At 41.9% G+C, this 14,217-nt stretch overlaps 1 protein-coding gene and 1 pseudogene across 2 annotated transcripts; both read right to left on the reverse strand.

The window, feature by feature from the left end:
* Nucleotides 1–624: 624 nt before the first annotated feature.
* Nucleotides 625–3,440, reverse strand: LOC310850140 (putative G-protein coupled receptor 33 pseudogene; annotated as a pseudogene). Its single transcript, XR_014568737.1, has 2 exons — nt 3,327–3,440; nt 625–2,708 (listed from the first exon to the last, which is right to left on the reverse strand). The product of XR_014568737.1 is annotated as a putative G-protein coupled receptor 33 pseudogene (transcript).
* A 5,054-nt stretch (nt 3,441–8,494) lies between these two features.
* Nucleotides 8,495–14,217, reverse strand: LOC310850147 (putative G-protein coupled receptor 33). The gene is made up of 2 exons (XM_083751268.1): nt 14,141–14,217; nt 8,495–10,221 (listed from the first exon to the last, which is right to left on the reverse strand). Exon 2 carries the CDS (start codon nt 10,213–10,215, stop codon nt 9,142–9,144), a length of 1,074 nt encoding a protein of 357 aa, XP_083607394.1. The 5' UTR covers nt 10,216–10,221; nt 14,141–14,217; the 3' UTR covers nt 8,495–9,141.

The raw sequence follows: 14,217 nt of genomic DNA on the forward strand, positions 1-14,217 counted from the left end.
CACTGCTATTTCATACACAGACATAAGATGGATGATTTCTTCTTCTTCTAAGAAAAGTGTTTACAGTATTCTGGTTGTGCATTTGTGGTGCAATGAATGTAGTGGGCACCATATTGTTTTTTATCTTTATTTTGATAGATTTCATTAATTTATTGCAACATATTACCAACATCATTCATACATAAAATAAAATTTCCCACCCTAGCCTGGGCAATGGAGTTCAGGCAATACATCAAAAATAACAACCAAATAACATAGTATCTTCCAGTCGCAGAAAAGCATATGTATGAAGGGCGGTGTACAGTTAATGCTAACCAAAAAGTTTTATTATGTGACGGCAATCCTGTTTTCATTTTTAGACATGTAGACAATAAAGCTGTACCAATCTTGCAAAAGAGTATTTACGCTTCAAACTTCTTGCCAATTTTATTTGTCCGTTTTTCCATAATTGCTATTTGCCACACTTTATTGTACAGCTGTTGGTCTAAGGCAGATATAGGATTACATGTTAACTAAGACTGAAGACCCCCCCCCATTTTTTTCTTTTTGGGCAGAGTCCAAGAATAATTAAAATGGGATAAGGTCCCTTAATGCCTACATGTCAGCTTCTTATGTTACTAATTCTTTTTTCTTTTTTCAATTTTTATTGGAATTTTATTTACAACATAACATAAACCCCCACTCCCACAATACACAAATCTACCCTCATTAAACATGAACATAACACACAGTGAGCATAACATACAACAATACAAACAACCAAATAAAAGTTCTTCCTAATCTTTAGTGGAATCTCCTTTCTTGTAACTTGAAGCCATTGGTTTGAGTATTGTTTTGTTTGTTGCTGTTAGGCATCTTTGTGTTTTTATACTGTAAGCCGCCCTGTGATCCTTGGATGAAGGGCATTATAGAAATTTAATAAATAAAATAAAATGATTGGCAGGTGGTTTGCCTCTCCCACCTATCAAAGTTAGCTTGCAGGTATGGGGCCAGATAAAGAGCTGGCCCCAAAGAGGCCAGAAAGTTTCTCCACCCCTGTTTGAAAAAGAAGTTATCCCTTTCACCTGAAAAAAAAACTTACTGGACTGTTATCTTTAAAAGATAAAAGACCTCTGCAATAAATCAAGATGCAAAGATTTGGTCATCCGTAAAAGCCACCTGGTGAAGTGGGGAGCACGGTCTCTGCCTCATGAGCCCACTAGGGGAGGGGACCCACCAAAGGTCATTTGACACAACCCCCCACCCCATTCTGAAGAAACCACCTTCCTCTCTACATGTGGTCCAAAGTAGATGCTTCAGGAATATGTTAGATTGCTCCCCTAAATCACTTTCAGGTTTTGGGTACTTTCCCCATATATAAGAAGCTGCCTTAGTGCTGGACCGTTAGAGTCTACATTGCTGGGCAATGGCTCTTTAAGGATCCAGACAGAAGTATCTCACAGTGCAAGCTGGAAATGCTAGGGACTGAAGCTTTGGAACTTTTGCATGCAACATTTGTGATATACAATCAAGCTACAGTCTTTCTCTATAGGAAGCTGCGCTATGGCAAGTTGGTCCATGAGGTCCAGTGCATGGACTGGCAGTGGACCACCAAGATTTCTAACACCAGTCTCTCACAGATTTACCTGGTGATGCTGGGGTTTGAACGTGGGACTCTCTGCCTGCAAAACAGATGTTTTTCCCATTGAGCTCTCTGAATGGTTCTGGTCAACCGTCTTGCCAGTGTGGATATTGTCCTCTAGACTGGTGGGGTCGTCCACAAAAGCTTTACTAAACGCTGCAAAAATGGATGTCTTGAAGACCTCCTGGAATTTCTCCCCAACAAACAGGTACAGAATCGGGGTGAAACAGATATTGAAACAAACGCCGGTGGCTGTAGTATCCCATAGAACCTGTATTGTTGCTTTGGATACTTCCTTAAACAGCTGTGAAGCGTGGTAGAGATGGTAGGGGAACCAGCCAATGAAGAATGATGCTACGGCAGCCACCAGGACTTTGGAAATCTTCCCCGTTCTCAGTAAACTTTTTTTCTTCATTTCAAAACCAATTCGACAGTAGCATGTCATGATGATGATGAATGGAAGCAGGAAGGCTAGCAGAAAACGAACCAAGAAGAAAGCCAGATGAACGTGGAAGTCATCTTGATTTGGGGAGAAAATAAAATAATAGCTGCACTTCATCTTCCCCTCCTCTTCTTGAGTCTCCAGAAAAGCCAGGTTTGGGGTGCTCAGAGCTAGGGAAGCAAGCCAGACTCCTGCAATTACCTTCCGTGCCAAAGGTATTCTGCGGTTACGCTGGGACCAGACAGGATAGCAGGTGAAGAGGTAGCGGTCCAGGCTGATGGTGGTGAGTAGAAAGACCGTACTGAACATCCCCAGAGAGAAGGAGAAGAGTAAGATCTTGCACATGATTGGGCCAAAGATCCAGTCAAAATTGAGGAGGACAAAGACAGCAAAGAAAGGCATGAGTGAGCTGGAGACTAAGTAGGTGAGGATCAGGTGGAGGAACCACATAGTATTCACAGTTCTCTTCATCTTCATCCCCAGCACCCAGAGGAAGAGCCCGTTCACAGTTATCCCCACCAAGAAGCATGTGAAGATAAGGATGGCAACAACCAGATTTGTGTCTGCTGGAAGGTGGCTTACATCCATCTGTGTGTTGCTGGAATTCTGCAAGCTGATAGTTGTGTTATTTTTCTCCATAGTGCCCTGGAAGAAGAAGGAAGAGATTTGAGGTGGAGGCAGGTGAAAGTTAGAGGGAACACAGGGAGGTTGGGGGAGAGATCAGAACACTGGAAATGGGAAAATGTGTCTATCCAGTCAGGCTTATGCACTCTGAGTAAGCACATTTCAAAACTAAGCAACTTAGCACTCTAAGCTTCAAAGAAACAACATCAGCAACCACATACATTAATACGGTTTCACTAGGACTGATATCAGGTTTGGAGTTCAGACCTAATTCATAGCTTCCCTGCTCAAACCCATTTCTCATCAACAGCTGGAAACTAAGATTGCTGAATCTCATTCAGTTTAGAACTCTGACCCAAGTCCTCATGAAGGTCCTGTGGACTTCCAGATGTTGCTCAACTCTAGCTTCCATCCATCAGTCTCAGCCAGCAAAACCAACGAACAGAGATGATGGGAACTATAGCTCACCAACATCTGGAGAGCCTTGTGTTGCCAATCACTTGTGTTCCAAAACCCACCCTTTTCCAACTGAAGACATCATTTTCCATAACTACAAAGACAATCAATTTTAAAGATTTTAAACTTTCCTTCTCTTCCCCACCCACCCTGCCACCCAGTCTTCAGAGCATGTCCACTCACTTTATCTGCTTGTCTAGAATAGTTGTCCTCAACGCGTTCCACTGTTCATTTCAGCATTCAGAACTGAAGAAGTCCTCCAAGGGCACAGCATATTTATGAGAACTGAAAGACTTGTGAGTCACACAAATTATTTCTGCAAGTGGGTTCGCTGTATAACCCATTTCCTTCTTCTCAGTTTTTGGGAACAGAGTGCCCATGAATTATATATTGTTAGCGAGTTCCATTGGCAACGCTGCCTGTTTTAGAGTAACACCCTCAGCATGTTGATTCAGAAGTAAATTTCACTGTCTGCAACAAGGTTTACTACCATTTTTTGTTTCGTTGTTATTTTAGTTTTTGGCTTTGTTTGCTTGCTTTCAGCTTTCTGAAGAATTGCAGCCTCAAGTCCCTGTAGCTGAAATATCATTTGCATTCACTGCTCCAGTGGGCAAATGAAGTGGGTGGTTTCACTTCAATTTTAAAAAAGGATGTGGGGTGGTTTCTATTTCAATTTTTTGGGAAAAAATGGGATGGTATTAGGTCCAGATAATATCTCACCCCACGCTGAACTCTCATTATCATGCCTTTGTGACATTGACTATATTTGGAAATATACAAGCAGAGGATAATGAAGGAAAGCAAAGAGTGAAGTATCAGGCAGCAAATGCACTGCATCACTTCTCTTGCATCAGAGTCCCATGAAGCAGCTTTTCCAACACCTTCCTAGCTTCTCTGCCAATTTCTGGCTATAAAGTGGAGGTACGGAAGCCAGGAGATCAAGAATGATGCCACAGAAGTGACAAGGAATCTGATAGGTTTCCAAGCCCTCACCAACTTTTCCTCTTCATTTTCTGACCTACCTGATAAGAGCAGCCCATGATTATTATGAAAAGAACCAGGAGAAACCAAATGAGAGCCAAATGAACATGATAACTTAGGCCTTTGTCTATATATCATCCTAGTCTCAAAGAAAGCATAATTCTTTTTTTTCTTTTTAAAAAATATTTTTATTTTGCTTTAAACAAATACAGATAAATATAGACAACCAAAATTACAATAGAAAATTCCTTAATAATAATAACAATGAAAAAAGCTTTAAAAAAACTACAAAAAATATCAAAGTATATGGCATGGAACATAAGCCATTATGGGAAAGAAAAAGGAAAAAAGAAGGAGGAAGGCGGGGGGAGAGAGCTGCACTTCCTTCAATCTTCCAGTGGCCAATAACAATGGGAAGGAAGGGATATTACCCTTTGCTCATGATCACTTCCATTTTTCAGGGGACTTGGAACAAGTGGACTGTTCCCTCACCATCAAGGATGCCTACAAAAGTGATGAAAGAAGATACTTTTTCAGAATATAGAAAGGTTTTAAAGGCTTAAAATATAGTTACCCAACAGAACCACATCTGAGACTGCAAAGATGCCTGGCTCTCTGCTGCACACTCAGGTGAGTACCTGCAAAGATGCCTGGCTCTCTGCTGAAGCCTCTGTCTGCCTCTGAGCCTTGGGATAGGGTGGTCGTATCAACCTCCTTCCTCCTCACTTCTCTTTCCCCTCTAAGTTCTAGCCTTTTCCCTTCACTTTCACTTTCACTATTCTCTTCTCATATCGAAACCCTAGAATGCCCTTCTCATCAGTTGTAAGTTTCACTGAGCACAATAGTGTTTTCTCCAAAGAACAGCTGGGAGGGGCAGCCCCCTCAAATATTTTATTGGGGGACTGAAGTCCCCACAGCCTCCAGGAGTTGGCGCCTATGCTTGGAAGTACTACTGAGTTCAACAGTTCTTGCTCTCAGGTAAGTGCTTAGGAGTCCTGTTCATAAGCCCCTGGTGACAAGTTTCCAGAAGCTGCAGTCAGCTAAGTAGAACTGGTTGTATAATACTTTATCATTCCCTGTTCTATACCTCTCTAAGTTTCTGAACTTCTACCTTACCTAAATCCATTAAGCATTTATCAGCAACAGTTAAGATAATAATTCAATCCAATAATTCCTTCCATAACTTAGGAGCCGTCAAATGTTACACACAAACAAACACATACCATTCAGAACTTAAAATATTGAATTCTTTAGTTTTGAATGATATGAATGCAGAGTGGAGTGGGGATGGGAGAGAAATACAATCCAGTCTCCATTTAAAGGCAAACTTACCCAATTCTCACTTTCTGAAACAATATGTGAACTGAAGCACAGCTATCCTGCAAAATTCACACGTCTCACCATTTTACAATGCATTCCTCTGACCAAGCTATGTGTCCAAAAACTACATATAACAGGGTAGAATGTGCATAAGATTTAATATATTAGTGAAAATAACATACACAATGTATTATATTAGGGAGCATCGCTTGGCGAAAATGTGAATTGCACACAAATGTGTGCCTTAGGAGGCATTCAGAGTAACAACAACAACCCACAATCTGATGTTGAAAAGTGGATAACTGATTGTCAGATTAGGAAAGTGAGAACCTGAAATTTTCCCATCATTACACTGTTATCACCAAAGGCTGGCAGCAGCAGGAAGAAGAAGAAGAAGAGTTTGGATTTGATATCCCACCTTTCACTCCAATTCAGGAGTCTCAAAGCGGCTAACAATCTCCTTTCCCTTCCTCCCCCACAACAAACACTCTGTGAGGTGAGTGGGGCTGAGAGACTTCAAAGAAGTGTGTCTGGCCCAAGGTCACCCAGCAGCTGCATGTGGAGGAGTGGAGACGCGAACCCGGTTCCCCAGATTACGTGACTACCGCTCTTAACCACTACACCACACTGGCTGATCACATCAGATATATTTATATGATCATATACGACCAGTGTAAAAAAACAGCTGGGGTAATAGACTCCATAGAACACAGAATGCTGCATGCAATATAAAGACAGGCAAGTCCTGTAATATTTTCCATCTGTGCAACTGTCACTGAAGCCACATGAGCTCTTGTCTTGATTGTGGCATGTTTTACAGATGTCATTTCCTGTAAGTTATGCTTATATCTTTCCTACTTATATTAATATATTCTAGCGATGTCCTGTGAAATACCAATCTATGAGAAGAAGCCAAAAAGACAGAGGGACTCATTGTCCTGTTTATATGGTAAGTACACCTAGATTTAACAACAACAACAACAACAACAACAACAACAACAACAACAAATTTATTATTCACATGCTGCCCAGCTGACTGTGTTGCCCCAGCTGCTCTGGGTGGCTTCCAACAAATTAAAACACAGTAAGAAATCAAACATTAAAAACTTCCCTAAACAGGACAGCCTTCAGATGTCTTCTAAAAGTCAGAAAGGTGTTTATTTCCTTGACATTTGATGGAAGGGCGTTCAACAGGGCGGACACAGCTACTGAGCTTTAGGGTGAAGGCCACCTTTCCTCCTAATAGTGGATCTATTCCTTTAGCATATGAATGACAAAGAGATATTGATCAAGTGCATCTTTCACAAATAATGCGTCTCCAAGCTGGAAAAGATGCATCTGTTAGATTCCTGGCTGACATGCATGTGTTAAAGGAACCTTGTTCAGGGACAATGGGGAGTTAGTTGGTAGTATTTATTATTATTAATATTATTATTATTTAAAATTGTATCTCGCTCTTCATCTTTCAGAGAGCAGTAATGCTACATGAAGAGAGAAGGCAAGGACTGGGAATTCAATGGCACTGGTAACAAGAAGCATAGGTGCCAACTCCCTGGGCCCCTGTGTGCCCCAGCACCCACAACATTCCCCATGAAGGGGATGGCCACCCACAAATTTCATTTTTGAATTTTAACTTTTATTGGAATTTTATTTACGACATAACACAAACCCCCACCCCCACCCAATGCACAAATCCACCCTCATTAAACACAAACACAACATACAGTGAGCATAACATGCAACACTACAAATAATCAAATAAAAGACTTCCTTCATCCTATATCTGGCCTCCTTATTTACTTCTTATGAACTGTTTCCTTTATGAATAATTATTAACATTTTTCTAATTATAACTTAAATATCCACAAAGTCTCCTACAGACATTCATCGAAACAAGTCCAGGTATTTTCGGGCACTGTTTTGTGAAGTATGCTCTGCATTTCCCCCATGCTTTTTGAAACTCTTGTCTAGTGTGATCTCTAATTGCCTCTGTTAATCTAGCCAGTTCAATATACTCTAACAGTTTATCTTGCCATTCCTTTTTTGTTGGCACAGTTTCTTTTTTCCAGTTTTTAGCAATTAGGATCCTTGCCGCTCCTGTGGCATAGAGGGATATTTTCTGATCTTCTCTTGCTATACCTGTGTCTGTTATCCCTAGTAGAAAAGCTTCTGTATTCTTCATAAAGTTAAACATTTTTTTAAGCTCGTCATACACTGTGTTCCAGAAGCTTTTGATTTTTTCACAGGTCCACGGGCACCCACAAATTTCAGTGCCTGCTCAGGCAAGGAATCCTTGGTGCAGCGGGGAGGTCGGTACACCAGAAGGAATCCTGTACTGCCCCTATTAAGGGACGCGGGTGGCGCTGTGGGTAAAACCTCAGCGCCTAGGACTTGCCGATCGCATGGTCGGCGGTTCGAATCCCCATGGCGGGGTGAGCTCCCATTGTTCGGTCCCAGCTCCTGCCCACCTAGCAGTTCGAAAGCACCCTTAAGTGCAAGTAGATAAATAGGTACCGCTTTATAGCGGGGAGGTAAACGGCGTTTCCGTGTGCTGCGCTGGTGCCGGTTCGCCAGAGCAGCTTCGTCATGCTGGCCACGTGACCCGGAAGTGTCTGCGGACAGCGCTGGCTCCCGGCCTCTAGAGTGAGATGAGCGCACAACCCTAGAGTCTGTCAAGACTGGCCCGTATGGGCAGGGGTACCTTTACCTTTACCTTACTGCCCCTATTGCCCAGCTTCCAGAACATGCACTCAGAGAACTGGGTCTTCCCAATAGGATGCCCAGTGTAAACTAGTGACTTCCTAAAAATCACTACAACACCCCCCCCCCCCGGCCACCCATATGACCTGGGTTGCTGTGCGTACCAGAAACCTGGTGGACAAGCAGGCACATTAACAGTATCCAGCCTGTTTAACAAATCTCAGGAGCACAAAAACAACACTGAAGTTCACTATCATGTATGTGTTTATTTCTGCGTGTAATTTCTATCCTGCTCTTCCTTCAAAAGAGCCCAGGGTGGCAAACACCAAAGTAATAAAATAATACGATTTTTAAAATGCTTAAAAAATATTTAAAGCAATGAAAACATTAACAGCCCTTTAATCTAACAGTTTATAATTTCAAAGATGGCAGGAAGGCACAGTATGTTTCAGACATCAAATGCATGGCTGAACAGGAACGTTTTAAAATTCCTCCTGAAAATTAATAATGAGAGAGACAGATGTGTTTTACTGCGGGGAGAGCATCCCACAATTTTTAACTTGCTTTTTTTTTTGAAAATTTAACAAAAAGAAGGAACGGGGGTGGGGAGAGAAAGGGGAAGAATAAAATTAAATGAAAACTAGAAAGAAAAATAGTACACAAATAATGCTAATAATGGTAGTAATCCACAATCAGTGCATGGATCCTAAATTAAAGGAAAAACTTAATATAAGGCATCCAAATATTCAAACAGGGGTCCAGATGAAACTGATGCTGATATGAAATACGTTTGAGTATAGCCAAATGTCATGGACTGGTTGGCCGCAAAGAAATGGTAGAAGGAATCAGCTGGGGAACCCCCAAGGGAAGAAGGCTCAGAGTCCAGGGATTGGTGGTGGGACAAGGATGAGCGGTCACAGGGAGAAGAGGGAGAAGACTGGGAAGAGTCTGTAGATCCCCAAGGTTACTTCCTCAGGAATCTGGGCAGATTACTGTCTTAAGTCACTGTCAGCACCAAGCTGTTCCTGTCAACAGTTTCCTTCCCAACCCCTTCTGTCAAATTTATATTGTAGGCAGATGTGATGGGTTCATCTAGAAAAGCTTTCTGAGCTAGAGCAAGAATCGATGTCTTAAAGACCTGCTGGAATTTCTCCCCAACGAAGATGTAGAGGATGGGTGTGAAACAAAAATTGAAACAGGCTCCAGTGATGAAGATTGGCTTCAGTACATTTCCCACCATTCCAGATCCCTCAAGGAGCACTGAAGCCTGGTAGAGGTGATAAGGAAGCCAGGAGATGAAGAATGATACCACAGAAGCCACAAGGATTCGGAAAGGTTTCTTAGTTCTCCTCACCAACCTTTTCTTCTTCATTTCCTGGCCTATACAATAAGAGCAGCCCATGATGATCAGGAAGGGAACCAGGAAGGCCAGGAGAAACCGCGTCACAAAGAAAGCAAAATGAACACGATACCTTAGGGCTTTTGTCTTCTCATCATCCCAGTCATTTGAAAAAGCATAGTTATTGTCACACACAAGCCTGCCATTCTCTACCTCTTGTGTTTCCCGGAAAGCTACGTAAGGGGCACTCAGGGCTAAGGACACGAGCCAAATTCCTATGACCAGTCTCTGTGCTCGAGAGATTGTGCGGTTATGCTGGGACCAGATGGGGTGGCAGGTGACGAGGTAGCGGTCCAGATTGATAATGGTGAGAAGAAAGACAGTGTTGAACATCCCCAGAGAACCCAACGAGTTCATGACCTTGCAGGTAACTGTGCCAAAGGCCCAGTGGAAACCAAGAAGAATGTAGGCAACATAGAATGGCATGTTCCAAGAGGAGATTAAGTGGGTGAGAATCAGGTGGAGGAACCAGAGGGTGTTCACTGATCTCTTCATCTTCACACCCAGCACCCAGAGAAAGAGCCCATTCACAGCTGTCCCCACCAGGAAAGACAATGAGATAAAGCAGGCAATGGTTAAGTTCATGGGCTTTATGGCTACCAAGGAATGGTTGGCATTTTTTCGTACTGTTGATGCATTCTCCAAGATGAAGGCCACTGTGGTTGTTTCCATGAAGCCCTGGAGGAATATAGAAAACAGTAGACTGAGATAATAGCAGAGGAGGGGAACAAGGCAACAAGAAGAAACATCCTTAACAGTTTTTTGTTGATATGGAAATTGAAAACATTATGCCCTAGGATTATGATGTTGGACATAACATGTAGACAGCTGGAAATTAAATTAACTAGTCAGGTGGGTAATTTTTTGGAGTGGAAACAGGCAGCCCACAAAAAGAGAAATATTTTCTCCAACTGTTGCATAGCTTTTAAAAATTGAATCGAGAACCACAAGGTCTCCCAGGAGGAGCTGAAAACAGAAATGTTCATGATGACAAGCAATGTTACATTTGGAGGAATAGGGATAGGAGAAAAATTTGATTGAGAACGTCTTGGCTATGAGTTCTAGAAGACCTGCTGCCTGATTTATCATAGAATCATATATTTTAAAGTTGGAATGAACCCCAAGGGTCATCTAGTCCAACCCCCTGAAATGCAGGGATATCAACTAAAGCACCCAAGACAAATGACCATCCAACCTCTGCTTAAAAGCCTCCAGTGAAGGAGAGTTCACAACCTCCCCAGGGAGATGGATCCACTATCAAACAGCACTTGCTGTCATAAAGTTCTCCTGAATCTCCTTTCCTTTAACTTGAAGCCATTGGATTGGTTCCTACCCTCCAGAACAGGAGAAAACAAGCTTGCTCCAGCTTCCATATGACGGCCCTTTAGATACTTGAAGATGGCTATCATCTTTTCTCTCTGTCTCCTCTTTTCCAAGCTAAACATACCCAGCTCTCTAAGTCATTCTCCGTAAGCGTTGGTTTCTAGACCCTTGATCATCTTGGTCACCCTCCTCTGCACACGTTCCAGCATTTCAATTTCCTTCTTAAATTGTGATGCACAGAGCTGGACACAATACTCCAGATGTGGTATGACCAAGGCAGAATAGAGTGATACTGTTACTTCCCTTTATCTGGACATTATAGTTCTGATCAAGGGGAAAAAATGCTTAAAATGTACATTAGGCAAAACTGTATACAGAGATGAATTTATCAGGAGAAATTCACACTAAAATAATGATCAATTTTCATGAAGAATGTTTTTAAAAGTATTTGCAATAACAATTGCAAACTGATGCAGAAATGTAAAGCATTAAGACTGGAAAAATAAGAAAATGAGATAAACAGAAACTGAAAGATTCACCCGCCTTGGTTATTGCATGCCTTAAGTTTAAGAATGCGTGTTGTTACCCACAAGTGAGGGTGTTAGTATGTCAGTTTCATTTTTTCTCATTTTTGCAATCCTAAATTCAGTTCCCCACATTACCATATTAGTCTGCAACTCAAAAAAGAAAGAAAGCCTTTATGAAAAATCATCTTCATTTTATGCAAATTTCACCTAACATACCAATTTTTGCATGCAGTTTCCCCTAATATACGAATTGTTGCAAACCATTGTTCCTCGTTATAATGCTTGTTATTTTCCCCGATTCAGGCATTTGCATGCACATTTCACACTGGTCTGTGGATTTTTATTCACATTGCTTGGCTCCAGAACGGCATCACAAAATTCAGAGCAGTGGAAATTTCAAAGGATGGCTGAATTTCAGTTCACGTATCTTTTTGGAATGTGCAAATTACTTTTGTTTGTTTTTTCTTTAAATGGGAAATGAATAAAATTTCTTCTCAATAATCTTTCTTGGTTTAGATTAAAAACATAAATACATAACGAAGTTTAGTACAGAAACAGAAAAAGGAAAGAGAAGAAAGAAAAGGGACAAAGAGATGTAAGGCATTATACATTTCTTCTACATAAATACAGTAACATATTAACACTTAAATTCATATAAATACAAACTCACAAAAAGAACAGGAAAGGTTTCTAGAAATGAACTAAAAAAGACTTCCAAATATTCTCATTTACTATATCTATTCTTTCCACAGTCTTGTATTACGCTAGTTTATCTTCATATGTCCACACAGAATGTCATTTACAATTTTTATTTTACCAGAATCACTCTAATTCTGCCAAGAGATTCTTGTTCATACAATAGTTTTTAAAATATTCTTTAAATATTCTCCATTCCTTATAGACTCTCTGTTTCGGATGACTTCTTACTCTTCCTGTCATCTTTGCCAGCTGGAGGTATTCAATCATTAGGGCTTGCCACTCTGCTAATGTAGGGATTCTTTTGTTCTTCCAGTTTATTGCCACTAATATTCTGGCTGCTGTTGTGGCATCCATGAACAATGGTCTCATGTTTTTTTTTTTTCTTATTTCTATTGCCAATATGCCTAGAAGGAAGGCTTCTGGTCTCTTTTTGAAATTGAATTTAAATATTTTTTTAAGTTCATCATAGATGTTATTCCAGAATTCTCGAATGACTTCACAATTCCACCACATGTGCAAGGAAGACCCCATTTCTTTTTTACATCTCCAGCAAATGGGTGATCTATTTTTATACATTTTTGCTGGAGAATAAAATTTCTTCTCAATGTGTAGCCATAAGGAAGACACAAAGGCTGCAATGCTTCCCTGTGTTTGCCTCCAGCATATGGTAGCCTATTCAAAGATACATTGGGTCCCTGAATGTGGACAGGTGTAGACAGAACAGCGGTAGATGAATTTCCAATTCTCTCCTCTCTATTTTTTCCCATGTGATTTCTCCAATTTTATCTCCAAAGACCTCACTCAATTTTAGCTGGCTCTCAATTTTCCATGCTTCCTCCCCCACCCCACAACACATAATATCCTTGCTCAACAACAAATTACAGCAATGCAGTCTTTTGTCCACCACAACAGGCTGCGAATTCAGTACCCCAGATGTTGTGGAACTCCAACTCCCATCAGCCCCAGCCACCATGGTCAATGATCGGGGTGATGGGAGTTGTGATTCAGCCATACCTGGTGCTTGCATTGCCTGATGTAGCCTCTAAAACCCCAGACTCCTGAATCTCCAGTCATCCAGAGCTCACCCAAGCAGTAGAACTTCCATGGCCCAGAATTTTGGCATTCTGATTCCCATCTTCCCCCACCTCAGGCTGAACTGGGGGCTATTGCTATCCAACTATCCCTTCTCCATTGCACCTAGCCTGGGAGTTCCACTCACTTGATACCTTTGATCTTCTTTTCTAGAAGTGGTTATCATCCGAACTGTCAGGACAAATCGGGGGGGGGGGGGATGCTTAGAGAATACGGGGTATTTCAGTGTGGGTGCAAATTAAACCACTTCACGAAATAGATTTTCTGTAAAACCCACTTCCTGATTCTCATTTCCTTTTAGCAAATCATCCAGAATCTGTCATGCCTGCTCCACTTCCCTGAGTGATAGGTAAAGGTAAAGGTAAAGGGACCCCTGACTATTAGGTCCAGTTGTGGCTGACTCTGGGGTTGAGGCACTCATTTCACTTTATTGGCCAAGGGAGCCGGCATACAGCTTCCGGGTCATGTGGCCAGCATGACTAAGCCACTTCTGGCGAACCAGAGCAGCGCACAGAAACGCCTTTTACCTTCCTGCCGGAGTGGTACCTATTTATCTACTTGCACTTTGATGTGCTTTTGAACTGCTAGGTGGGCAGGAGCAGGGACCGAGCAATGGGAGCTCACCCCATCACAGGGATTCGAACCACCGACCTTCTGATCAGCAAGTCCTAGGCTCTGTGGTTTAACCCACAGCACCACCCGCGTCCCTGGGTGATAAGAGATTGCATAAAAACACAACAATTCTTGTGAGGACTGGGGGGGGGGGATGCTGGAAGAACTCTCTTCTGAGATCACTTTGTCACCCCTGACATGGATCCTTGCCATCCCCTCTTTTCTCCAGTATGAGACCTTACCTGTCTACAGTGACGAATAGAGCCGTAGCCAGTTGGCTTCTGACCAGCTCTTCTCTTCCTCCCACCTCCCCACAGCAAGTCCTTGAGAAACATCCCACTCACTTAGTGCCTTTGATCCTCTTGTCTAGAAAAGACTGTCCTCCAAGCGTTCTATGATTTGCTTCTGTTTTCCAGGCTCA

This window comes from Podarcis gaigeae (assembly GCF_964106915.1).
Source record: "Podarcis gaigeae genome assembly, chromosome: 8".
Lineage (NCBI taxonomy): Eukaryota > Metazoa > Chordata > Lepidosauria > Squamata > Lacertidae > Podarcis > Podarcis gaigeae.

Excerpts from the sequence above, each read along its gene's own strand:
- LOC310850147 (XM_083751268.1), bottom strand. The coding sequence starts at position 10,215 with ATGGAAACAACCACAGTGGCCTTCATCTTGGAGAATGCATCAACAGTA.